Source organism: Phasianus colchicus, chromosome 19 (genome assembly GCF_987193195.1).
Source record: "Phasianus colchicus chromosome 19, bPhaCol1.hap1.1, whole genome shotgun sequence".
NCBI lineage: Eukaryota > Metazoa > Chordata > Aves > Galliformes > Phasianidae > Phasianus > Phasianus colchicus.
Window position 1 is genome coordinate 10322825 of NC_143454.1, and position 26027 is coordinate 10348851.

The 26027-nt window shown below is 52.6% G+C and overlaps 1 protein-coding gene across 6 annotated transcripts in view; it reads left to right on the forward strand.

The window, feature by feature from the left end:
• Window positions 1–25572, forward strand: part of NACC2 (NACC family member 2) — a 41278-nt gene extending 15706 nt beyond the window's left edge. For 2 of the 6 annotated variants that reach the window (XM_090121028.1, XM_090121031.1), the window contains exons 2-6: window positions 15982–16908; window positions 21350–21517; window positions 23331–23436; window positions 23690–23787; window positions 24819–25572. In XM_090121028.1, the coding sequence (XP_089977154.1) occupies window positions 16044–16908; window positions 21350–21517; window positions 23331–23436; window positions 23690–23787; window positions 24819–25318 (1737 nt within the window). In that variant the 5' untranslated portion in view covers window positions 15982–16043 and the 3' untranslated portion in view covers window positions 25319–25572. Of the gene's footprint in view, window positions 1–10946; window positions 10967–12407; window positions 12559–13646; window positions 14724–15981; window positions 16909–21349; window positions 21518–23330; window positions 23437–23689; window positions 23788–24818 lie in introns of those variants that run through there. The other 4 variants (XM_090121027.1, XM_090121030.1, XM_090121026.1 and 1 more) reach the window with 4 other exon arrangements.
• The last annotated feature ends 455 nt before the right edge of the window (window positions 25573–26027 follow it).

Here is a 26027-nt window from a genome sequence, read left to right on the forward strand (position 1 = left end):
TCCTTCATAATGCAAAGCGTGACAAAAAAAAATCGTGCAGAAGCTTTTGGCAAAATTACATTCAGAAGATGTAACAGTTTTTCTGCTTACTAGCGCAATCCATTTGTGCCTTTCTGCTGGGTTTTCTCGACTCAAGCTGATAAAAGATGAATTTTAAAATCAGGGCTGGGCTGTTTTCGGGGGGCACCTCGTACCTCCTGGGTGCAGGAGTAGAGGAGGGCAGATTTTGTGGTCAGCGTGGCGGCGATTGGCGGCCCATTGCCCAGGGGTTACAGGTGGGCATCAGTCCTGCACCCAGTGCTACGCAGCTCTGACCTCCCAAAATTCCAGCGTGCCACGTTCGTGGCACCATAACCAGCTCACGTTGCTGTGGCAGTGTGAGGATCCCGGGTGCTGGCACCAGGGGATGGCACTGGGATGCGTCCCGTCCTGCCCCTTGCTGCACCAGCCCTGCCCACTCTGTGTTCCTGAGCATCAGCACATTCCTGCAGGACATCCCAGCCCTGCTGAAGTCATGAGGAATTTACACCGACTCCATCCCTCCTCCTCCTTTTTTTTTTTTTTTGGTTAAAAACTGATGGTATCAAAACTGCTCCTCCTGATACAGAACGCAGACCCCGCTGGTGTCAGACATTCTGCTCTTACAGATGGATTGACCAGAATAGACCCTAATAAATATTGTAACCAGCTTAAACGACTGAAATACTCACAGGCTGCGGATAGCAGTGAGTTTGGAAGAGGGTCGTTCCCTGCAGAACCCCACTTTTTGGGGACACTTCTGGTCATTTTGAAAAACTGTATCCTTTGTCCTCAAATGTAGGTATTTCTCAATACAAATGGGATTGAGAAAGGTCGGTCCCGTTCGGAGGTACAGATTGAATTATAGCCTTGTGAAATGGCAGAGCGAGCGTTCAGCGGCGTGCAGAACGTTCAGACTATTTTTTTTTTTTTGCATCTGGTTAGATAACTCAATATTTTAAAATCAAACCAAATGAGATAAATCAGCTGCAAGCTGTAGTTAGCATTCATCAGGCAACTTCGACTGGGCGCTGGGGCACCGGCTGGCTCCACCTCTAGCTGCAGGCTTTCCCTTCTGGTAACGGATGCGAATCCTTGGTGATGCTGTGTTGCAGTGCATGGGACCCGAGCAGGACGTGCTGCTGGCTGGGACGGCCCCATGGCCCCGTGCTGTGCCATGGCCCTGCTGGGTGCTGCTGCCCACATGGTGGGTTATGGAGGAAGGATGGCGTGCTTTCAGAGCTGCTGTTTGTGATGGTGAATCGGAGCAGCGAGGTGTTGCGCTGTAACCGCGGCGGCAGGAAGCTGTGTGTGATTTCTGGGTTTTTCTTTCCTGGAGGTTTCCCTTTGGTGGAGGAGCTCTGCTGAGCGCGTTCCTGCAAACCTCTTCCTGCTGTCCTCTTGCAAAAAAAACGGTATTGCTGCCAAATGCGAGTCAAAGAGCATCCAGCCTTCCCCCTTCCTTGCTCCCAGCTGGGATGGCTGCACGTGCTCACTCAGCTCGGGGTGCGGGCTGAGAAATGATGGGAGCTGCAGGAATTTTCTGCACACCCTCAGCCATCGTGCATGAGCTGGGTGTTTGCAGGGCCAGCAGGCCAACCTGGCACACCAGGCCATTTGTTTCTGCTTTCCAGCATTCCCTTGGTGCTTTTAGACTGGTGTAAGAGCTGTCCATCTTCCCAAATCGCAGCTGTGCTGCTGTTGGCCACCAAGCAACTGCCAGGGCTGTGCCATGCCTGTACCCACAGCCTTATGTCCATAGAGGGCAGAGAGAAGTTTGCTCCCCCGAACTGCAGCAGCTTGAGAATGGAACAGCACTCCTGCATACAAATGGCTGCTTTTCCTTCTCTTTGGGCAAAGGCTGTGAATGGAGGCTGGGCAGCACCCTGCCTTGTCCTGGCACTGCTGGCAGAAGAGCTCCTTGGATTGGGGTGGCAGAGCCCAGCAAAAGGCAAGCAGGCATTGCAACCTTGAGGAGTCCTGTAGGTCTTAAAAGTTTTAAATAAAACCTGGCGTGGTTTTGTTTTAGAGGGAACGTCTTCATTTCTTTTGCAAAAGAATTAAATGAAACAGTGGGTATTTTCTTTTATTTTTTAATATTTCTGCATATTTATTCTTCAACATGAAGCATTAGAAAATAATTGAGTAAAACAAAATCCACAAGGCTTCAAATTACCTCCAGCTTAATGTTTTATTTAAGAGGTTTGCTAACTGACATTCCTTATAATGAATTAGGTCACCCGGCTCTAAAGAGCGTTGCGGGTTTCCTCCTTTCCATTTCAATGTGAGCTCTTCCCGTGCACGGGCACGGCCGCTCCGTGCCTCCCCGTCCCCCCAGCGTGCAGAACCTCGCTCTAATTACTCTCAATCACACTGGTGCAAATGAATATATCCATGTTTGGAGGATTGAAACTGTGTTGTCATGGCAATCTGTGTAAGGTCATGAGAAACTCATTGATATTGTTCGTCTTCTCTCCCGGGAGACCTCGTCTACCTTGGCCGAGCGATGGGTTGGGGTGTTTTGTCTGATAACTTTAAAGCATCATTTGGGCACAATTGGGCCGAGGGGGCCCTGTGGTGAATAGCACACTTGTGTTCTGAGAGGGGAGGCTGTGGCCAGACCGGTTGGGCGCTGGGGAATACAGTTACAGCGTTTTGGCCGCGGGGCCCCATTCTGTGCGTTGCAGAATGCACAAATAATCCCGTTCTGTGCCGGGCGGCTGCGAGCGCTCAGGTGGCACCGGGTGTGGGACAGCAGGCAGGGCTGCCCTCACTTTGTTTTGGGAAGGTGAGAATTAGAGGAGCTGGTAACGAAGCGCGTTCAGGTGGGTGCGTGTGTGGGGGTCTGTGCTGCTGGCAGCTCGCGCTGGGGAAAGGCACTGTGTGTGAAATTAGAGTTAAGAAGTTATCCAGAGCGTGGTCTGTGTGTGTGTATGAAAGCCTTTTGTGTGCGTGCATGGCAGCAGTGCAGGAGGGGCACAGCGCTGCAGGCAGCAGGGAGAGCTCAGTGCAGGTGCACGGAGCTGGAGTTGGCTTCAGTGATGCGCAGAGTTGCATCTCTTTGCTTTAGAAAACAAACAGAGAAGCAAAAAAAAAAACAATAAAAAAAATAATAACAAAACCAGAACTGTATCTTATGGGCAGAGAGCTTCTATAGCGTTTTGTTTTGCAATTAAGAGTTAAATAAATTCATACACCTCTTCTCTGGGGCCGTAATGCAGGCCTTGCACGTGCTTGTGCAGGTGGCAGTGTGCAGGTAGCCAGGTCTGAGAGTTTAAGATCCACACTGAAAGTCAAAGAAATGACTGCTGGCCATGGGACAAAAGCGAGCGCCTGTCTGAGGCTGTGTAGGTTGGGTGTTCGTTGCACATCTGTGCTGCAGCCACTGGAAATGCAGGGCCAGGCTCACCCCTACAGCTGACCCATAGGTGGGCTTTGCTGTCCCTGAAGGCACAGAGATGCTGTCCCCAGCTGGGGGCTGTCGCTCCAATCCACCTGCATGGCACTGCGGGTGGCACAGCGTTCTGCAGGGCTGGAAGGTTTCACATTATAACGTTGGGTAATTGCTGTAGTTAAGGGAAGGTTCCAAGTGTAATTAGGAGCTGGGTTAAAAAAACGACCACGGAGCAAGTGGAATTTCAAACCAAAGACTTATCTACATTAAAAAAGTCCATGATTTTTAAATGCTGGACCTCACCGTGGCCGAGCAATACCCCACACCATGGGGCTCCCCGAGGAGCTCCCTCCAACCAGCTGGGCTCAGGGTGCTGTTGCTGCATGGGGCTGCAGGGGGTATGGAGCCTTTGATGTCAGGAAAGCAATTAATTGCAATTGCTGTAACATTTGCGATGCTTGAAAACCTTTGCGTTATTCCCCGTGTTGTTTTTGTTGGTTGGTTGGTTGCTCAATACAGGCATGTGCCACACTGCTTTGGTGACAGCAGTGCAGGGTAGCCACATTTTTGGACAACGTTTTGTGACAATTTCTTAATTTCCTGAGTGAGCACAGGGTTTTTGGGCTCTCCTTCCTCTGCCAGAGAGACTATTTGCTCACACAAAGTTCTTCATTGTAATAGGGGAAAAAATCAATTTGATTACTTTCATGTCAGCATGCATGTCTAATGGCTCAGAAGTTATTGCAGCCATAAAATATACAGTATCATTCCTCTCTCACTCTGAGATTTGACAGGATTAATATAGTCAGCATGAAATCTTAGTCATAAAGCCGACCATAAGCGATGGTAAAATTAGCCGCTGAAATCGTCTGCTTATGGAGAGCATCTCCTGCTTTTCCTTCTGGGAGCAAACACCACAGGCTGGGTGCACGGATGGGCAGTGCAGGAGGGCTCTGCTGCTGGGGCTGAGCTCCATGGGAGGATTCCAGGGTGCAGAGCAGCGGCACGCTCCTTTATCCTTGGGTTTGTGCAGAGCGTTGCCTTTCAGGGCTAAACTTACTTAAAAATTCCATTAAAAAATAACTTTGCTGCACAGTAGTAATATTCTCTGAAACACAGCCAGAATGTAATCTTGCATTGCATGGGAAGCAATGGGATTGTTTCCCTCCGAGGGTCTGCGTGCCCCGTGCCCACGTGGGGTTGGGTACAGCACATGAGGGCACAGTGGCTGCAGTGCCACCACTGCTGGATGAGGGGGTCGGAGTGGCAGCCCCCAAAGGCACCTCCTGATAGGTGTCTGCAGGATGTAGGAAAGAGAAAAACGAGCCAAAACCCGCAAAGGACCTTGCATCCCCACACACTGTGTGGGGGTCCCCAGAACCCCCCAACCCCAGCAGGACCCGAGGCAGAGCAGGTGCTGGTCCTGCCTGGCTGCCTGTCCCAGCGCCCCAGTGGCAGTTTGGGTCAGCAGTGTTGGAGCAGCAACACACCGACACGGCAGGCAGAGGGATGAGGCCTGGGCACTGCTGGGCTGCAGGCTGGGTGGTGGCACTGGGAGGAAAGCACGTGGCACGTTGGGGCTCAGCAGGGTCACCAGGTGCCAGCTGGGCACCTCGCTGTTCTTTGATGCCTGCAATGGGAGGGGGGACAGCGAGGTGCTCGAGATGGAGCTGCTGCAACTCTTCCATTTTAATAATAGATTACCATTAGTATCCACCCGATATAACACGTGCCTCATTATTGCTTACTCAGAATAATTTCTCCTTATAGAACCTTGGAACTTTATTTGCTGAGCATCAAATATGTAGCAATGCATGAATAGTTTTAAGACTCGATCCCCTCAACTCATACACTGTGCTTTTTTTTTTTTTTTTTTTTTTTCCCCTGAACCATGATTGAAGTCAAATTAACATATTTACCTCCAGAGCTCGTTAAAAAATTCAGGAGGTGGTTCAGAATCGTCTCCCATTGCTGGGTCTGATGCTGGGCTCAATAGAGCCACGCAGACCTTTGACTCTCAGCCCTGCACTCCGCTTCCTCCCCAGCACTCAGCAACAGATGGGAGCGGTGTTGCTGCCGCCACGCTCCCCAAAGGAAGCACTTTGTTTTATTTTATTGGCTTTTTAGGATGGGGGAAAGGGAGAGGGAATGAGTTATAATAAATAACACGGAGCTCTGCTTGCTGTTTCAGTCTGCAATAAGGAAAGGTGTTGCAGCGCGTTGCTGCCGATGGGCGCGGGCTGTGCGGTGCTGTTGTCACGGTGCTTTGCCTTGGTGTATCTGCAGGTGATGGCTGTTTCCTATAGTGAATCACAAACCTTATTTTTTCTTATATTTTTCTTGTATTTTGACATCTTGGAAAAAAAAAAAAAAAAGAGAAAACAAAAAACAAAAAAAACCTGTGTGTGAATGCAGATGTTTGAAACCGAACCGAGCTTGCTGGTTTATTGCTCAGAGGCTTCTTTCTTCTTCCCAGCCCAGGAGCTGTCCTGCCCCGTGCTGTGATTTATTTCTGAGGCAGCAGGGTCTCACAGAAGCCAAACTGCAGTAATCCCAGTTTCAATGCTCCAGGTCCATAGAGCCATGCGCTCTGCCCATGGAGTGGCCTTGGCTGTGTTGTAGCCATGGGTAGGAGATGCTGCAGCAAATCTCCCTGCTCCTAATTTAGGAAGTGATTGCTGCAGATGTTGTTCCCTGAGCGATGGGTTAATACGTGGTGGTTAGCATGGTGTAGCAAAAAAAAAAAAAAAAAAAAACCCAACTTATTTGTTTGAGGTTTCTGGCTAATTGCCTCGCAAGTATTGCAGAGCGTTGCGGCAAATTTCCTGGATTTTGCAATTGGGATGGTTCTGGTCTAACTGGTCAGAAAGATTTAAAAAATATAGAAAGAAATGGAAAAAAAATAAAAAAATAGAGAGAAATCACTCACCATGTTGCTGCAAAAAGCAGAAGGTGCCAAGTGCTCAGCTAGCTGGCGAGGCAGGGAGCAAGGCCAGAGGGGTCAGCCCAGCCCTGGGGCTCCATCCGAGGTGCAGCACCAGGCACCAGTGCATGCGTTTGGCTTCCTGAACATAGCTCTTCAATATTTTCCCAAGCAGGAAAAAAACATTTGCTTTTCGTGCAAAACACATAAATCTTGGAAAAGTTCCCAAAGTTGCGTGTTTAACTGCTCAGTTCGGCGCGTCTGTGGAAGGAGAGTGTTTATTCCCGTGCATTATTTGTATTTTTCTCTTTAAAAGGAGGTTGAAGTGTTTGCAAGAGGGACGTTTCCAGTGCTGGGGATGACCAAGAGCAAAGAGAGAGGCAGGAGTAGAAGGGACAGCTTCACCTCCCCATGACATAGGGTTGGTATGGCTGGGGGCTTCTTCTGCTTAGATCCATAGAGTCATTTGAGTTGGTAGGGACCCTTAGAGGCCATCTGGACCCACTCTCTGCAATGCACAGGGACACCCTCAGCTCCACCAGGTGCTCAGAGCCCTGTCCCCTCACCTCAGGTGTCATCCTCAGGGATGGGGAACCGTCACCTCTCTGGGCACCTCATGCCAGTGCTTGTGTTAGGACTTGTATTGAAACCTGCCTGGTTTCTCTTTTAATCTCCTGTGTTGTTTGTTTGCTTGTTACACCTGTGCTTCTCTCCAGCTGAAGTCCCTCCCTGGAGCCAGCACAAATCTGACTGCCTCTGTCCCAACCCCAGGCTGGGAAACTTGCTTATTGCTTCTTGCCTCACTGCTGCCTGCTGAAGGCATGGGCAGTGCCTTTGCCATAGCAGTTCTGTTTGTGTGCATGGGAGGGGGGATAAGGAGAGGCAAGGAGGGACCCCCAGCCCCAACAGCACCACCCTGCAGCACTGGGACTGCCTGCAGAAGGATCCCTTCCTTGTCTCTGCATTGCTCCTTCTGCTCACCTTATGGGAGACCCCAAGATAACAGCAGAATTACATGTATACACGCACACAGGGCATAGGATTTGTTGTTGTTTTTTGCATAAGATGACTATTTTTGAAGTGCCCTTATATCCTGGAAACCACAGACCTGACCATCTCCCATACTCCCATCAGCACCTTTCCTGCTCAGCCCCGAGCTGCTCCTGCATCCCAAAGGCAGGATGGGATGGATGCTGGCAGAGGGGACCTGGGGCATCCCAGTGGCACATCTGAGCCCCATCCCCACACCTGTCCCCGTGCCCTGACCCAGTGCCATCTTTCCATGGTGCACTCCATGCAGGGACAGGACAGGGGGAGCAGCAGGGGGAAGTTTAGTGCTGCTGTCATGTAATCCCGCCGTGAATCAAAGCAACTTTTTACAAAACAAGATTCTCTCGCTGTTGCAAAAGAGCTTTGGGGAAATCTGGTTTTTGTGGTTAAGGATCTTAGTCTGATGCACAAGGAAAATTATGTGTAGCTTTTATTTGGCCCAAAGGATTCTTACAACATTATCCGTATTTCCTTTAATTTGTGGGATTTCTAGTAAATGGGCTTAAAAATAGGTCCGGGCAAAATGCCAGGGTACATATGAACAGCAAAAGGAAAGCTCTGCACGCTGAGCAGCTCACTTTCACTTCTCCCTCAATGCCAGCTGCATTAACTGGGATAAGGGAGTAAACGCTCACCTTTTGGGGTTAAATGTAATTACCTCTCTGGAATTCTTTGGAGGTAGATACTGCAGAAAAGATGCATTTGCTGGGTAATGGAACACACGCAGTGTTTGTGTTGAGCTGGCAGCATGGCAGCAGGAGGGAGCAGTGCTGGTTGCTGGGCTGGCAATGGGCTCGGAGCCCTCCAGCAATGGGATGGTGGTGCAGGGCAGGGGTGGGGCGGAGCACAGCAGTGCTGCATACATGCAGTGTGTGGTTCTGGGAGCTGGGAAGATCTGAATGGGATGGCCCTATAGGCGGTGGTGTGGGAATCACCTCCAGCATCTCTGCTGTGCACGGAGCTGGGTGTGCTGGGGAGGTCCCAGCTGGGCACTGTGACAGCTGAGCCCATCCTTCAGGCTCACCCCTTTGTGGTTCAGGTTTCCCAGAGAGCTGCTTTTGTTTTCCAAAGCCTGTAGTTGAGCACACGGCTGTGGCGTTGGTGCAGGTTTGGGTGCAGGATGCTGGTGGGGACCCTGCTCCTAGAATAGGGTCGTCCAGCTGCATCTGCTTAGGAAGCCTTTTGGATGTTCTTTTTAAAAAAATAATTGCTTTGGGATTGATTTTTATTCTTTTTTTTTTTATGTTTTAATGGAGAGGCAGCAAATTTAATATCTTCTGTCTTGGCTGTGTTGTGATTTACATTTGATTTTAGGCATAATTAGAAATGCAAGTAGAGCGCTTTGTGTTTTACCTCTGCTTCAACTATTTATGGCATGATATGCAAATGGAGCAAGCTATGAATATTAAAGATCAGAGCATGTTACAAAGTACCACTGCCTTGAAGGAGTTGGGGACGGGCGCAGGCCGCGTTCCCTTCTCTGTAGGTCAGTCCACGTCGCCTCTGCAGTGCCATCATCGACCTTTCAAGGTGCTCTGCAGCACCAGGAGGGAATCTTCGATGTGTCTCACATGCCAAAATGGAGCGGCTTCCTGTGACTGCGAGCCCGAGGGAAGGGATCTTGCTGTTCTCACCGCTCAGACCTATTTACATAGCATTATTTTGGGTTTGTTGACACATCTGAAGTCACGTGGAGAGCGGTCTTGCATTCTGGGCAGTGTGGGGCTGGGCAGCGGGGCTGTGTGGCTTCCAATGGGGCTGCGTGTGCAGCGGGACGCACTGGGGGTGCAGGGGATGGGCTGTGGGATGCAGTGTGTTGTATATGGGGAGCAGGGAATGCCCCGAGGAGCAGTGTGCTTCTCGCCTCCGAGGGATTTAAATTACAAATTTTGACAGAGAAGATTGTCAGCAGTATTCAAAACAGAGCAGGAATTCTTTTGAAATGCCGTCGAGCTGCGCTGCAGCAGTTGGGAAGTTTGGCACGTGAGAATTTGGCCCAGGAGCTGCTGCCAGGGCTTTTTGTCCTTTAAAACTCAGTTCATCAGTATGCAGCATCCTGCACTGCCCAGTGCAGCGCTGGGCTCAGCATGTGAGGCTGCTGGCCTGTGGGGCCGGGGGTCCTCCTGTAACAGCCACAGATAGCTTTGTGCTTGCGTGTTAAAGAAAAGGAGGATTTGTTGGTCCTTGTGGCCACGCATAGAAAAACCAACCAACAAACCAAGTAGGGATTTGGAATCGACTTTGTGATCAACTGGATTATTTATCTGTAATCATTAATCGTGCATCCTGTTGATGGGCTGACGTGTGCTCGTTGGCATTAGGCTCAGTTCCATCTGCAGCGTCACATGAACATGAGCCAGCAGTGAGCCAGGGGGGCCGAGGAGCCAGCAGCATCCCGCCTTGTGTCAGAAGAAGTGCAGACAGGAGCAGGTCATCACTGCTGTGCACCTGCAGTGCTGTGTGCAGTGCTGGGCCCCTCGCTGCCAGAAACACGCTGGGGCCCCAAACGTGTCCAGAGATGAGCAGGGGATGTGATGGGTCGGAGCACAGCGCTGTGGGGAGCGGCTGAGGGATCTGGGCTGGGTCAGTGTGGAGGAGAGGGGCTCAGGGGAGACCTCATCTATCCTACAGCTCCTGGAAGGAGGTCGTGGTGAGCTGGGCCTGGCCTCTGCTCCCAGGTGACAGCGATGGAACGAGAGGTGATGGCCCATGTTGTGCCAGGGGGGGTCAGGTTGGGTGTTGGGGAACAATGCTCCTCAGAGGGATGCTCAGCACTGGCATAGGCTGACCGGGGTGGTGTGGTGGGTTGGGAGTGGGCTTGGGGATCCACGGGGGATTTTCTGACCTCAGTGACTCTGTGATTCTATGGAAGGCTGGCGTTAGCTCTGCTGTGCAAACTTCATGTGTCTGCTCTGGGGCTGTGGGTGCACACAGTGCTGTGGGGCTGCAGTGGGGCAAGGGGCTGGGACCGCCCTACAGGCACCTCCAGCCCCGCAGAGTGCACCTTCCTTATCTGCAAGCTGATCTTTCCATTAAGGATCAAGCTCAGATGCAATCCTAGCTTCACTTCAGAGAGCACTAAAAGTTTAATGTAGAAACATTTTCCTTCGCCAGAACTTTTTGGCAGCGTCGTTCCCTGGTGCTAAAATTCCTCCAGAAGCGCAGCGCTCCGGAGCTGCAAGGAGGCACTGCCCTCAAAGGGTTAATGACATCATCCCGACTGCTTTTCCTTTTTAAAGCAAGGAGAAAAAATCTGCAGGCGAAAGTCATTAATTGGAGGCAGAAATGGAAGCAAAGTTTCCCTCCCCTCTGCAGTTTGGTGGCGGTAGGCTATGCAGTAATTGAAAAGTAAAGCAATGGAATTATCGGCTCCTGTCCAAACGGAGCACGACTTCTTCTTCTTCTTTTTTTTTTTTTTACAACCTCCATTGCATCAGAACTCGGCAGTATTCCTGATGTCCTCATGTGTGTTAATGCTGACTCACAGACTAACTTGCACAAGAAAAAAAAAAAAAAACCAGCAGGCAGCAGCTCCACCATACTAGGTAATGAGCTCTCGCAAGGAGCGGCGCTGCTGTGCTGTAAGCTCTTCTAATTGACCTTTTAAGATATTTACCTTATTTTAAGGCTCTCCATTCCGGCGTGGCGTGGCGGCAGGGCTGAGCCATGCATGTTAGGTGCTGCCGCTCGGCTGTTGTGTGCGAGGAGAATGCAATTCAGCATGACACTTGTCTTTCTGCTGCGTTACTGCGGGCTGCCTTGGGATGGATGCAGGAGGCGCGTGCTGCAGCGGTGGCGGAGGGGCTCCGGGTGCTTTCTGCTGCTCCTCGGGGTCACCCGGCTGCTTTGTTAGGTTGGAACAGCCCCAAATTCTGCAGGATAGTTTGATTTCTCATCCCTGCTTTTCCTTTACCCCTTTCCCTGTGGCAAGCTGCAAAAAAAAAAAAAAAGAAAAGAAAAGAAAAAAAATAATTCCTTGTTGCCTTTTCTATTCTTGCATGTCCTTGCTTGAGAGCAGCGATGGGGAAAAAAGAAAAAAAAAAACAAAAAAACACAAAGGAATGGACGATGCCGGCGGTGGCACAGGGAGGTGGGAGCTGCCCGGAGGGGTGACCCGGCGCTGCCACTCACCTTGCAGCAGCGCGGAGCTGCGGGCATTGAGAGCTGTGTGCCGCCGCTGACAGCAGCGCCGCGCTGCCCCTCACTGCTCTGCTTCCCGTGCTGCCTTCCAGCCCGCTCTGTGCGCGGTGCTCCTCGCCAAGCCGTGCGTTTTGCCTCGCTAAGCCAGGAGCCGCTCGCTGCCGCAGGGGTCGGGGCTCAGCGCTGCTCGCTGCTCTCACTGCAGGGCTGCGATTGCGGTGCTGCAGCACAGCTGCTCCCCACCCGGCCCTTGGCTGGCAGCCCCTGCCCAGCGCAGGCACTTTGTCTGACCCGTTCCCTTTCCATCCTGTTGTTACAAGGGGGGACGCAGCCCCAGCCCTGCAGCTGCAGCCAGGCTGGCGCTAAGGATCCCCATGGGGAATCCTGGTGCTACAGCACCTCCCAGCTCCGGCCCCACAGCCTGAAGCCCAAGGATGGGATATTTTTTTAATTTTTTTTAATTTTTTTGTTTTTTCCCTCCCTCTTCACCTCTGCAGAAGAGAAGAGGGGTTCCTGTTACTGCCGGGCCCCCAGGGACACAGCTTCACCACTCTATTGTGCCACGAGTGCCCTGTGGCCTATGGGGACATAGGGCAGGGACCCTTTGTAGGGCTCTTCTGCCTTTTGTGGGCTCTTTGAGCTTTTTTTGTTGGTGGTGGTGGTGAAATCTCCAGATCTCATTGTAGGCTGGCTAAGGAAAAGACTATTTAAATGAATTATCTAATTATTTCTGATTACTCCTATGGGAGCTCTGATGCCGGCATCAGATTCCGGATCGATGCCTTTCTCTTTGCCGTTGGCTCACCCCGACCTCTCAGGCCTTAGAGAAGAGAAATTCTTCAGGACCGAGCGATCCTGCACAGAACCTGGGAGCTCACAGCACTGCACCGTGCGGCAGCTGAAATGTTGATGAGCTCCTTGTGACAAAGGCTGTGACTTCACAGGACGGTGCAGAGATGGACCGTTTCTCCTGGCCTGTGTCAGAGCTCAGATAAGAGGCTTCCATTGGAAAACAAAGCGATGTCTTGCTTCGGTTGTCACATACCTTGCATAATTCTTAAACACTCAGGGGGTGTTTGGATTGAATTGGGTTTTGCCTGAGGTTTCGTGTTGGCTTGTTTGGTGGGAGTGGTGCTCCCAGTCAGTTTGGTGCTGTTTTGCCCCCCCAAAAAAGGAGGGGAAAAAAAAGAGGAGTTTTTGAAGTTAGACATTATCTCTCGTGTTGCATCCACTGCCTGGTCATGGTGCTGACTTGTGGCTGTTGGCTGTGGGGATGGGAGGTCCGATGGGGAACAGGTTCTGCTTGGCTTTAGGACTGCCTTGGCCCTATTTATTTGGCTACCAATAGTCCTGCCACAGGGAGATGATGGAAAAGAGGAGGAAACAAAACAGCAGCCCTGGGCTCCTCTCGGGGTCATTTGGGCTTTCAAAAGCTCGCTGGGATTTGCCTGCATTCTTGGGTAGCATATCCAGAAACCGGCTCGGTTTTGGTGACTTTTTGGGACGTGGTTGTTTGTAGAGCGAATTCTAAGCAGTGTGAACAATTCCTGTCTGTTCTACCAGTTCTGACCCCGCTGTTCCCCAGAGTGCAACTTAACGCCCCATGCAGACGCTGGGGCAGAACTTAATGCACCAAATGGGCAGCAGGGCAGGAGAAGTGGAGTCGTGTGTGCATAAATGGGCAGGTGTTGAGCAGGAGCTCTGCAGCCCGTGTCCATTCTCCCCTTCCCATCCTTGTCTAAGAGTGCCGTGGCCTTTAATCTCCTACTTTTTCCCTGCCTGCGACCATCTGAGCAGGGCCATGGAAACAAATCCTAGAGCAGTAATCGAAATAAAAACGCTCTGGGTAGAGAGATAAGTAAGCAAAGTAAGGCCCCACCCTCTTTCCCAGAAAATAGCACCAAACATGCTCAATAAACGCGAAGGTAATTTAAAATCTGAATCCAGGAGACAATGTGACTAGGATTTCATTACTTAAGCAAATGGATTTGCTTTTAGTGGATTCAGCCACAGACTGAAAGAAGCTTTCCCCAAGGGGTAAACATTTTTCCTGCATTTGAAAGGCTTTCTTGTATGTTATGGGAGGGGGGGTGGGAGGGAGGTGGATCATGCCTGTGGTTGCCCACAGAGCACCTTTATTTCACACTGGCCCGGGCACTCCAGCCTGTCCTTTTGGGGTGGTGGCACTGGGGTGGTGTGGGGTGCCTGGGTGCAGGGACTCGGTGTGGGATAATGGGCTCGGGGTGCTGCCATGTGGGGCATTGGGCTGCAGGATGCTGGGGCTCGTTGTAGGGATGCTGGGGTGTGGGGTGCTGGGGCTCAGTGTGGGGCTGAGAGTGGGGATACTGGGATGTGGGATGCTGGGGGCTCAGTGTGGGGATGGTAGGGTGCTGGGGTGGGGTTGTTGGGGTGCAGGTTGCTGTGGCTGAGTGTGGGGATGCTGGCTGCAGGATGCTGGGCTCAGTGTGGAGATGCTGGGGTGCAGATTGCTGTGGTTCAGTATGGGGCTCAGCGTGGGGATGCTGGGCTCAGTATGGGGCTCAGCGTGGGGATGCTGAGGTACAGGATATAGGGATGCAGGATGCTGGGCTCAGTGTGGGAATGCTGGCTGTGGGATGCTGGGCTCACCGCCCCTTCCCCAGCCTGAGGAGTCACCAGCAGCAGTGCCAGCGCTGCAGACTGTTTGGAATAGTTTAAATGCTTTGACACTCTGGATGTACTAGATGGCAGGGGAGGCAGTTTACAGCGTAATTCATATGCAAAACTGCACTATAAATTTAAAACCTGTCTCAGTTGCCGTGGCACCACTAAGCATTTCATCAGCATACAGTACAGTATTTCTGCCATCTTTGTTTGCATTGCAGTGACTCATCAAAAGTCTGTCTTGTACCAACACTGAGAGCATTCCTCTGGCACTGATATTTCTCTGTTTTTAAAGCTTCGGTTTGAAACTGGCATTTACTTCAGGTCCCTAATCAAAGGGCTCTATTCATCGCAGAGAGCAGCCTGAATGTTAATCTGCATCCGGCCTATTCATTTAGATGCTATGCACTGCCGTGGAGATTTGACTTGGTAAGAGCTTGAGCTCCAGCAGATAGAAGCGAAGGGCTCCGCACTGCTTTCCTCCCCCGAGCGCTCGGCGTCCCCGCGCAGTGCGGGGTGAGAGGAGGGCAGGGGACCCCCGGACCCGGCTGGAAGGTACGTGCCCTGCTGGCGGGGGGGCCGCCAACTTCCTCGCTCGGAAGGGTTTTATTGAACCGTGCAGATAGGATGAAATTGGCTCCGAGCGTTCCCTTTTCTTCCTGTTACCCCGTGGCCTTGCGGATAGGACTTTTTGTTGGCTTGGTTTTTTTTTTGTTGTTGTTTTTTTTTTTTTTTTTTTTCCCCCCAGCACTGGGAACAGAGCAGCTCTTTGTGGGTTATTTTCTTTTCAGAGCAGATTTTTTTTTTTTTTTTTCCTCAGTCTTTCTCAGATTAACTTCAGTTTGGGGTTTTTTTGTTGTTGTTGTTTAAAGTGATGTTCTCCGGAGCTTTCAGTCCTCCTTAACCACAGTCTGTACTCAGCAGCATTGATGGCAATTGGGATTTTCAGTTGTTTTTTATCTGCCGGACTGCTGCATGGAGCCCTGGGGGGGTGGGGGGGGGTCCTGGGCTCTGGCTGTGAGCTGCTGAATGCGCAGTGCTTTGCTTTGCCGGAGTTGTGGTGCACAGGAGGCACTGATGCTGACCATCTCAGCTTTGCGCACCGGCTCCACGCTCCCATCACATTTATTGAGGATGTGAGCAGCCCCGAGGTGCTGCAGGTGGGGGCTGCCCTGGGCTGGGCCGGGCCGGGCCCCCCACCCTGGGCTGTGCTGTGGGGTCTGCGCCCTGGCAGCACCCAGCGTGCCGCAGTGTGTGAGATGATAAGCAGTGTTTTGTTCGGGGCTCATTCTGTTGAGAAAGGGTTTAACTGTTGAAATGCTTCCTCTTTCTGGTGCAGACATGAAGGTTGCTTTAGAAAGTGCTTTGAGATGGGAGCACTGACGGAATCCTGCCTTTATCTCGGGCGAAATGGCACTTTGCTTTCTAAATGTCTTTTCTATAGTTTCAGTGTAGCCGGCGGTGGTGGTGGTGCTCCTTATATAACGCTGCCCAAGGTCTGTCTGCTCTCTGTGCGCTTTGCTGTGCTCTCTTCTCCCATTATGGGTCACATTTTGCTGTATAAAGTAAACCCCCGGGGGAATAAATCAGTGGGGTTTATTTAAACAGACCGCAACTTTAAGGAAATGTTCCAAAACTCAAACATCCCTCGCTATCCTCCATGAGCGTTGTTTAAGAGCGTCGATAAGCGATTTTATAAGGCACTGCTTTGCTGCGTTGGCTCCAACCACGGCTTGGAGCCTTCGGCGTTACCGTGTGCCTCCGAGCTGTCTGAAAACACTGTTCTTCTCTCCCTGCCTTCTCCCTTTTTCAGATGTGCCCTACTTTGGATACCCCTGCATTGAATGCCTGAGGAGCTCCGGCGGATCCTGAGCCATGTCGCAGATGTTGCACATAGAGATTCCCAACTTTGGGAACACCGTGCTGGGCTGCCTGAACGAGCAGCGCCTGCTGGGGCTGTACTGCGATGTCTCCATCGTGGTGAAGGGCCAGGCCTTCAAGGCACACCGTGCCGTGCTGGCTGCCAGCAGCCTCTACTTCCGAGACTTGTTCAGCGGGAACAGCAAAAATGCCTTTGAGCTGCCAGGGACGGTGCCCCCCGCTTGCTTCCAGCAGATCCTCTCGTTTTGCTACACCGGCAAGCTCACCATGGCAGCCAGCGAGCAGCTGGTGGTGATGTACACGGCGGGCTTCCTGCAGATCCAGCACATCGTGGAGAAGGGGACAGACTTGATGTTCAAGGTGAGCTCGCCCCACTGTGACTCTCAGACCGCCATGATCGAAGACCCCTCCTCAGAGCCGCAGAGCCCCTGCAACCAGCTGCAGTCAGCCTCTGCACCCTACGTCATGTCCCCCTCCATGCCCATCCCGCTCCTCACCCGGGTCAAGCACGAGAGCCTGGAGCTGCCGCCGGCCGCCGTGCCGGGCCTGCCTGCCAAGCGGCCCCTGGAGCCGGGCGCACGTGATGGCCCTGCAGGAGCAGGTCCTGCTGCCGGCCCGCTGAAGCTGTCACGTGTCTCCTACTATGGGGTGCCCAACCTGGCCTCCCTCCTGCCCACCGTGCAGCAGGTGCAGTACTCGCAGGGGGAGCGCACCAGCCCCGGCGCCAGCAGCATCCCCACCACTGACAGCCCCACGTCCTACCACAACGAGGAGGATGAGGAGGACGACGAGGCGTACGACACCATGGTGGAGGAGCAGTACGGGCAGATGTACATCAAGTCCTCGGGAGGCTATTCTGGTAAGGAGCGCGCTCTGTCCTTTGGTTCTCCCCTCTCCATGAGGCTTTGCTCGGTCCTTCTGCGCTGGGTTGGGGCTGGTTGGTGAGCTGGTGGCTCTGTGGCTTTGCTGGTTTGCAGACAGTCTGGCGCTGGGACATCCCGAGGGCAGTGGCCACCTCCAAGTGTGTCACGTGTCCTGCGGTGCCGTGGGTCACCTTCTGGGCTCTGTGAGGTGTGAGGCTCCTTCCCCTCATCCCAGCCTTTTGAAACATGCGGTGCAACATGCTTGTGTCCCTTTTTCCAAACGTCATCACGTAAATCACCCCCATAGATGTTCGATGGGAACAGCTGTGGGAAGGAGCACAGGAGGACTGCTATCCACCTACCTGCACTGACAGCCACTCCTCTGCCAGGCCCGCCTGGTGCACTGGAGTCAAGCAGGGAAAAGCGCTTCGAGTCCCACTGGTACCATTTTATTACTGTATGGAAGCATCCACATCCATGACTCCTCGCAGCGGTGATGCTGTTCCACCTGCTGTCAGAAATGTTTGCCTAGTGAAGGACCCTCTAACCTCTCCGCTGTGTCCCCGCTGCAGTGCCAGGGGTCGGGGCAGGCTCTGTGCGTGCACAGGGCTGTGCCAGCAGCCTGCCCTCAAGCTGAGCTGAATTCAGGCTGCTTTCCTCCACGCCGGGTTTGTTTTTATTTTGTTTTGTGTTTTCTCACTGTAGAGCACGCAGCGAGTAATATGGGCTTGTCCTCAGCGCTGAGCGCTTGGAGCATTATTCTTCAGAGAAATGGGATTATAGCCTTGTGTGCCGTGTTTGCCTTTCGCCGTCGTGGGGCCAGTGCATAGAGAGCAGCAGAACAAAACCCATCCTGCAGGCTGCTGGGAGCCTGGGGCAGGGTGAATGCTGTGCCAAGCAGCTCTGAGCGATGCTCCGAGGCCTGGGAGCATCCCTGGGCATCCCTGAGCCCTTTGGTGTGTGTGCAGCGGGGTGTCACGGGAGAGGGAGGCTGTGCTGCTCTCTATGGGAGCTGTTAGGATGAAGCTGTGCCCCATGCAGGGCTGCATTGCCCTCAATTTTTGCTAAAATCTCTGTTCCGCAGCCGCACGTTTTGAGGGAGTTTCCTGTTTTAATGAAGCCAGCTCTGGTACCGGGCTTCCTGGAAAACGGGGCACACAAAAAAAGAGATTAAAAAAAATAAAACCTAAGCTATTCCATTATAGTCGGGACTTGTAGAGCTAAGTGTGTTTTAATTACTCAGGATAAACCGTACCCTCAAAAGGTGCAGAATAATAAAACTGTGAGATGGAAGAGAGCGAGCCGGCTAATCCCACTGCTGGCATGGAGCTCCTGCAGCCTCACAAAGGTTGGGGGGATGGGGCAGCCGCTTCAAACAGATTGCCAGGGTTTCCAGGAGCCCCGTTTGCAAAAACAAAAACAAAGCGAAGGAGAGCGCGGCACATCGAGCCCTGGATTTCAGGCATTTCTTTTTTTTCCTCCCCCCATTTTTCTATGCTTTGCCCCCACCCGGCAGTGCTGGGTTGGCCCCAATGGCAGCGTTGCCCAGAGCTTAGTGCTGAGCCCCGAATTCGTGCTTGTTTGCCCACATCCAGCCCTATCCTACGTTCGGAAGCGATCCCAGCACCCGGGCTGTGAGATGTGCACTGTGACCTTGGCAAAAAGGGCTTTGCTGGGAGGAGAGGAGCGGGACGCAGCCTTGCTTAGCGCTGAGAATCTGCAGTGTGAACCTGAGGAAAATCCCTGGGATGCGGGGAAGGAGCTGCAGAGGAGCTCGAGGACAGGTGCACACCTGGAGCACCGCGGTGGCAGCGCCGCAGCGAAGTGCCCGATTCCATCCATTGCTCCGGATGTGGAGCTGCTGAGGCTCAATGAGGTTCCTAACATCTGATCGGAGAAACGCTCAACTCGAGGAGATGTTCAACAAAAGCCAAAGTATTTTTATCCCTAATTACAGCGCCGTGGGCCCGCTCTGAAGTGGGCTGCAGCAGGACGTGCAGATGCGCTGCTCTGCGCGCTGCTCCCGGCTCACTGCTTGCACCTGCAGCACGCTGATGCTGATGGGAAGCAGTGGGGTTGTGTGAGGTGAGGCTCCGACCCCTCTGCCTGTCATTGCTTTTTTTTTTTTTTTTTTTAGGGGTGGGGGAGATCTGGATGCAGCCGAGCTCCAGGATGGCAAAAGGCTGGGCTTGGAAGTTATGAAATCCCGCACTGACAGGAGCGCCTGTCATTAAAAATTCATCTAAAATAGCCATTATGGAAGAGTTGTGGTAATTAGCTGAGAGAATAGTTTTCTCTCCTGGCCTCTGATTCCTGACAGTGAGGAAGGAGGGCACGGAGCAGCCCGGGATCTGCAGTGAGCAGCCCTGACCTGCTGCCATCCGCAGCCAGCAGGAGTGGAGCAAGCAGTGGGGCTGGGCAGGAGGATGTCACCTGCGAGGGATCGGGATGTCTTTTAGGACTGTAAGGCCTTAGTTCCCCCTGGTTTTCCATGGGGGCTGTGTGTGCACACACCCCGTGCCCTGGGTCAGGCACTGCTGCCCTTTTTAGGCATTAAACTCATGGCGGTTTCCCTCCCGTAAAGCACAGATGTTTAATTTTAGGCTGGCAGATGTTTCACTCCTGGCTGAGGTCTGCAGCGAGGCAAGATAGGGGTATTTATAAAGCGGTAATATTTTTCCTATACTAATTCCAGATTACCTCCCTGTATAAATAGGTCACAAATCAAATCTCTGCATTCCAGCACGTTGTTATACATGTCCCGTTTGTGCAATGTAAACCAGCACAGGCAGGGCTGTGCTGTGCTGTGCCAGGGGATGCTGCGGTGGGGTGAGCCCACGGCCTGCAGGATGTAAGCTAATGGGATAAAGCTGTTTGGAAAGGAACTTCTCAGGAGAGAAGGTGAAAATGATCCGTGCGTTGGCACAGAGCAGATGGAGGTGATTTTGTAGCCGTGGGCTCGTGACTTGTGGCTTCCCATTGCAGCTCTGCGCCCGGGCGCTTCCCACTGCAGTGCTCTCTGCTGCATCCTCACAAGTTGCAGATGCAAAATGAAATCCGTGCCTGGCGTGCAGCTCTCTCTGCTTCCTCTGCAGTGCTTCCTGCTCCCCTGGCCGGGGTGGGCTCGGTCCAGGCAGAGCTGCCCCAAACAATGCCCGGCATTGTTCGCGTTGGAAGGAGCTGCTGCCCTCTGAAGATCCACATTAATTAGCAGCGAATACTGTCCTGTTCTTCCGAGCACAGTGGCCAAACAGAGTTGCTTTCTTTGAGAACATGGGAGCAAAGTGTCCCTTGTGCTCTGCATCTTTACATAACTGTTCTGTGCCGTGCCGGCCGTCTGCTGGGTGCAGTCCTGCACCTCCCAGGGCTTGTTGGTGGCACCGAGTTTGTGCTCGTGTCGGATCGAGGCTGATCCCAAAAATGAGCTGTGCCCATGTGTAAGGAGGAGTTGGTAGACAGCAAGACAGATGTGACCGAAGTGTATTAGCGGATTGCCCCAGATGTGTTTTTCAATGGGAAATTAGTGTATGAGCAGTGGTAGAAGGGTGTCTGTCTGTCCCACCTGCTGCAGGGGCTGGCTGCTGCACTGCTTGCACAAGGACGTGGCCAGGCATTGCTGCAGGCAGACACGGCATGTGCAGAGCTTTGTTAAGGGGTGGCTGAGGTCTACAAAGCCCGTCATGCACAGGTAGCACAGTGAGCACCAGCTCTGTGCTGCACCCCTGCCTGCCAGCTGCTGCTTCGGGGCTGTTGGGAGCACAGAAAGCTGTGGGTGAATGTTGGCTTTGGGTGTGTTTGCACTGTGCTCAGCCAGCTGTGTGCTGCCCACTATTTTTGGGGTGCAGCAGAATTGTGGCAGTCCCTTCTGTTCCTGCCTGCACACTGAGCACAGCTCTGCTGTGCTGGAGAAAGGTGCAAACCTGGAAGCAGCATTGTGGTGGTCCCAAATCATGCAGCAAAGTGCTGTTGATGGTGCAGCCAGTCGGCCCCATGCACTGCAGGGCTGTTTGGTGCGCCACTGCCCTCTGAATGGGTCTGCAGATGGGGCTGTTGTACGTGGAGAGGGGAAATGTGACTTCAGCAGGAGAAGCAGTTCGGGTACCAAAGGAGGCATTATGGAATTTGGGTGATCTGTTGCCTGTTTTGGAGCCCACTGTTGGGTTGCCAGCCCACTTTATGGATGCCAGGGGAAGTCACCTCTCCATGCACATCCCATTTGCAGGTGTGGGGCAGGTGTGGAGAGCTGCCTGCCCACACCAAGGAGCTGGAGGCAGGCAGAGCATCGCTGGGTGCAGGAGCCTTCCGTGGCACCAAGCCCCTCTGCGGGCTGCACTGCTTCCATCCAGGGCCTTCCTGGAGAAGCTGCAACGCATCCTCCTGGTGACACCGCACCTCCCCCGTGCACTGCCTTAATCTTTTTCCCTTTTAATTTTTAAGTTGCACAAGAAAAGCCGGAGCAGATCCCGCTGGAGAACCGCTCCTGTGTCCTCATCCGCCGGGATCTGGTTGCCCTCCCAGCCAGTCTCATCAGCCAGATTGGTTACCGCTGCCACCCGAAGCTCTACTCCGAGGGGGACCCTGGGGAGAAGCTGGAGCTCGTCGCAGGTAATGAGGGGCAGCAGCTCTTGGCTTGGGAACTGCTGGAAAACTCTGCTACTGTCCTCTTCCTCTTGTGTTCTTCCTCTTGTGCCGCTGCGGGAGCCGCGCGTGCCCTTGCTTTGTCTTTCTGGATTATTCATCACCAATCATCTTTAAAAAAAAAAAAAAAAAAAAATTCTGAGTTTCCTTTAATTTGCTGATAGAAAAATGTGTCATTAACAGGATTTATTCAATTGAATTAATTTAGCATTTTAATTGAATTCTGCAGCTTGTGTTCTTCCTGATTGGTGTGGGCTTGCATGGCAATTGTATTTTGATTTAGATGCACAGATCTTTTTTTTTTTTTTTAAATAAAAAAAATAATAATAATTCATCAGACTGAAAGATTTATAAAGCAACGGAAGTGAAATTGGTGCCGGTGAGCAAGCTTTGAAAAACCCATCCAAAAATTGGGGGTGTTTCAAGCTGCCAGGTTGGGAGGAAGAGAACGAATGGGGTTTGCATGGACCTTTCCCCCATCTTTATTTTCAGAGTGGCTGGAAACAAGCAGTCAGTGGGGACCCGGCTGCCCCCCAGTGCTGGGTTATGGCCCTGCTGGGTGCAGAACGGAGCCCTTGAGCTGCTGCCATGGGTCTGTATTGCAGAGACCATTGCATGGCTGCAGTGCCCAGATTCCAGCCCCACGAGCTGTGGGCTGCTGCACTTTCCTCCATGCTGCAGTGCCCCATGACACAGCATGAGCTGCTTCCCCCCACCGGGTCACTGCATTTGGGTGAAGTGACCCATGCAGTGCCCTGCTGAAGGACGTGGCCGTCCCACTCTGCGCTCCTTCATCTGAGCCTGATTGTCTCTGGGTCGGAGCAGGATTGTGGCTGTGCTTTGCAGAGGGGCTGGTAGCACTGGTCAGGTCTGTGCTGGCAGGCAGGAGCCGTAGTTACATGGGATCAGGAATATTCATTTTGTGCCCGTTTACATTTTGAGTGAGACCTCTTACAAACACGAAGCGGTGCGGTTATTTCCACGGTGCACGCTGCGAGCTGGGGGCACCTCGGCTTCATTTACATTTTTCCATCTGGAAAAAAAGATGAATGTCTGTACCCAGCAGCAGCTGCCTGGGCTGTTTTCCCTCTGCTGAAGCAGAACTGCCCGTGGCAGCACTCAGCATTCCCTCTGCTGGTTCATCCCGTGCCATCGCACCGCAGCCCATTGATTGCTGCCCCGCATCCTTCAGCACGCGCCTCTGGGAACCCCCCCGAGCTTTTCCCTTTGTCTCAGGCTTTCCTGCCACCGTGGATTCTGCAAACTTCAGCAGCTCTGTCTGCACAGCCTTAAGCTGGCCTTGCGACGGTGGCAGTAAATCCGATGGGCGGACGCAGTGTGCAGAGCTGCTGTGACATCCAGAGCAGCACTCACACATTTCCAACTGCTTTTGTCCATGAAATCTGGGCTCTGGGCACTGTCCTTCAAACCTAGGAGGGATTCTGTTTCTCCAGTAGGTGTTTGTATATCTTGAGAGCAAAGGGTGTCCTTCTTTCTGTGCTAGATGGGGATTTTGCTCTCGTTTTAGTTATATTCTCCACTCTTTCACTCAAGGACAGGAAAAGCCAATCACTTTGGGCTTTTCTTCCTTCAGAGAGAACAAACAGTCCAGTTGTATATACAGTACCACGTGTTCTGTGTGTCTTTGCAGGGTGGAAAAATAAAATGCTCTTGTTTGGCTCCTGCAGACCATCCTGCACAGACAGGCATTGCTGGGCTCTCGCCCTGCCCTGCAGCACAGCACGGCCCATCCTCACCCCCAGTTCTCCCTCTCTTCCAGGCTCAGGTGTTTACATCACGCGGGGGCAGCTGATGAATTGCCACTTATGTGCTGGTGTCAAACACAAAGTCCTCCTGAGGCGTCTCCTGGCCACGTTCTTCGATCGGTACGTCCTGCTCCCCAAGGGACCCAAAGCATTTGCTGGTGTTCTAAGCGTGCCGGCAGATGATGCGTGAATGTGTCACCCTCTGGGTCTGCCACACTTCTGTGCCATTTCCCAGCAATGCCTGAACCTGAACAATTTCCAATTCCTTGCCTTAAGACCTCCGTCTCGGTGCCCCTCCCTGCACTGAAGGCACTGTGTGCCCCAAAGGGCCGTGGGTGCCCGGTGTGAAGGTCTTGCTCTGCCTCTCCTGCAGGAACACCCTTGCCAACAGCTGTGGAACCGGAATCCGCTCCTCCACAAGCGACCCCAGCAGGAAACCTCTGGACAGCAGAGTCCTGAACGCCGTGAAACGTAAGGAGAGGGGTTTGCTGCTGCTGGGGTGGGACTGCATGCTGAGAGCAAAGCCAGAACCTTAGCAGGGAAGGCCGTCTCTGTTGTGCTAGAGGGGGAAATGTTATGGTGAAATTAGGTGACAGGGAAATTGATTTTATGATGTCGGTTTTTTGGTCTGAATTTAATTTTTTGTTTGGCAGCATCTTAATAGGAAGCGTCATCGCTACTTGACTGTTTCGCTGTGTTTTAAAACATCAATTTCGCAGTTAATTATGGGGTGCTCTAAGAAGGAAATCAAAATGATGGCTTTTGGCAGCACTCAGTGCTGGATACTGCTGGACTGGGTCTCACTGCCCTGGCTTTCATGCCCTGGGCTGTCTGAGGCCAAGGCCCGGGGGGTTTGGCTGCTGACCCTCAGTAGGGAGCTGCCTTTGGCACCATGCAGCCCATCCCACCTGCTCTTGGTGCATGGTGGAGAGGAAGGGTTCTGTCACCCCGCTGGAGTCTGTATGGCATATTTACTGACTGTAAATATCACACTGAGCTCTGCAGAGAGGAATGGAGCGGCGAATGTTCAGTACACAGAGACAGAAGCACTGCAGGGACTGCTGCCTGGGTGCAGTGCTCCCACAGCTCTGGCCAGGCCAGCAGTGCCCCAGCTGAACTTTGCTGTTGTGTATCAGGGCATCGGATGATTTTTCAGGCGTTTCACAGGGAAATATCCAGTGCACGAGCTATAGTTGCTCATTGCTCATCACAGGTTTTGCTCTGTAACATCAGAGCTGTTGGTGGATCCTTTGCTGGGTGCCTCCCCGGCTGGCAGCTGGGCCTGGTGGTTGGGAACCCACTGTCCCAGGGCTCGGTCCCTCTCCAGCCCCCTCCTCCAGCCCCCTCCCATGCCCCCCATCTGCCCACCCCTTGGCAGTGCTGTTCTCAGTGTGGCAGGGAGCTCTGACCCCCATCCAAGCACTGGGCTGCACTGAGCCCTGCATTGGGGCCTGGCGCTGCTGCCCGCCCTCCCTCAGTGCTGTGTATCCCTGTCTTTGCAGTGTATTGTCAGAATTTTGCCCCAAGCTTTAAGGAAAGCGAGATGAATGTCATAGCAGCTGATATGTGCACCAACGCCCGCCGGGTCCGCAAGCGTTGGCTCCCGAAGATCAAATCCATGCTGCCCGAGGGGATGGAGATGTACCGCACCGTGATGGGCTCCAGCACAAACAGCGTCCCTCTGGATCCCGAATTCCAGCCCAGCTCTGCTCAGGTCTTTGAGCAGCAAATCTATGCAGAAAGGAGGAGCGATTCAGGAACTATAGTAGCATTGAGAACTAACACAGTGAGCGTCGATCTGAGCAATGGATCCAGCCAGTCCTTCGAACAGAGCGAGGATGCCGAGGGCGCCGGCTCTGTCATACAGGAGGCGGCTGCCACGGATGCCATGGCATCGGATACCCAAAGCACTCCCCAACCTTTTGAGCAGGGCTCGGGCCCCTCCAGCCGGCCCGAAACTCCGGTGAGAAGACAGGATGGCACTTATGGAGGGACTTTATAGAGAGAGCAACCGTTTTGTGACCTATAAGGGATCTGTAATACTAAAGCTGCTTGCATGCATTACTAATACAAAACAAAAATGTGATCAAGCCACTTACCTACTGAACTGCTACTGTTGCCTGAAAAAAATGTGATTTTTATTCTGCTTGTATTTAAAATTTATGAAGGAAATAATCGCATTCGTTATACTGTAAACGATAGGTCTGTGGCGACCTACTTAAAAAAAGAGAAAACTATCGGGCTCCTTTTTTTGATATTCCTGAGGTTAGTCTATGCGATTGTAGCTTTTTTTTTTCTTTTTTTTTTTCCTTTCTTTTTTCCTTTTATTTTTTCCTTTTTTTTTTTTTTTTTTTTTTTAAAGAAGGGGAGGAGAAATGCTCGATACCCCCCCCCCATCACCACCCATCCATTCCTCAGCTCAGAAGTACAGCCATCGCTCACCTTGTCCTCGGCAGCGAGTTGTGCGTCGTGGAGCGCTGGGGCGTGGGCTGCTGGGCTGCGTGGCACGGGGTGGGGGAAAGTGCTCCATGCTTCTGTTGGTGGAAGGTCAGTAGGATGCAGGATGTGTGATGCGGGATGCAGGACGTGGCTGTTCCTTTCGGTGCCCCTTTCGGTGCTGCCGGGTTGGTTCCTCTCCCCCTCCTGTTCTGAGCTGCTCCGCTGCGCTGGGTTCTCCTCGCCCCTGCGCCCGCTCCTATGTCTGAAATGGG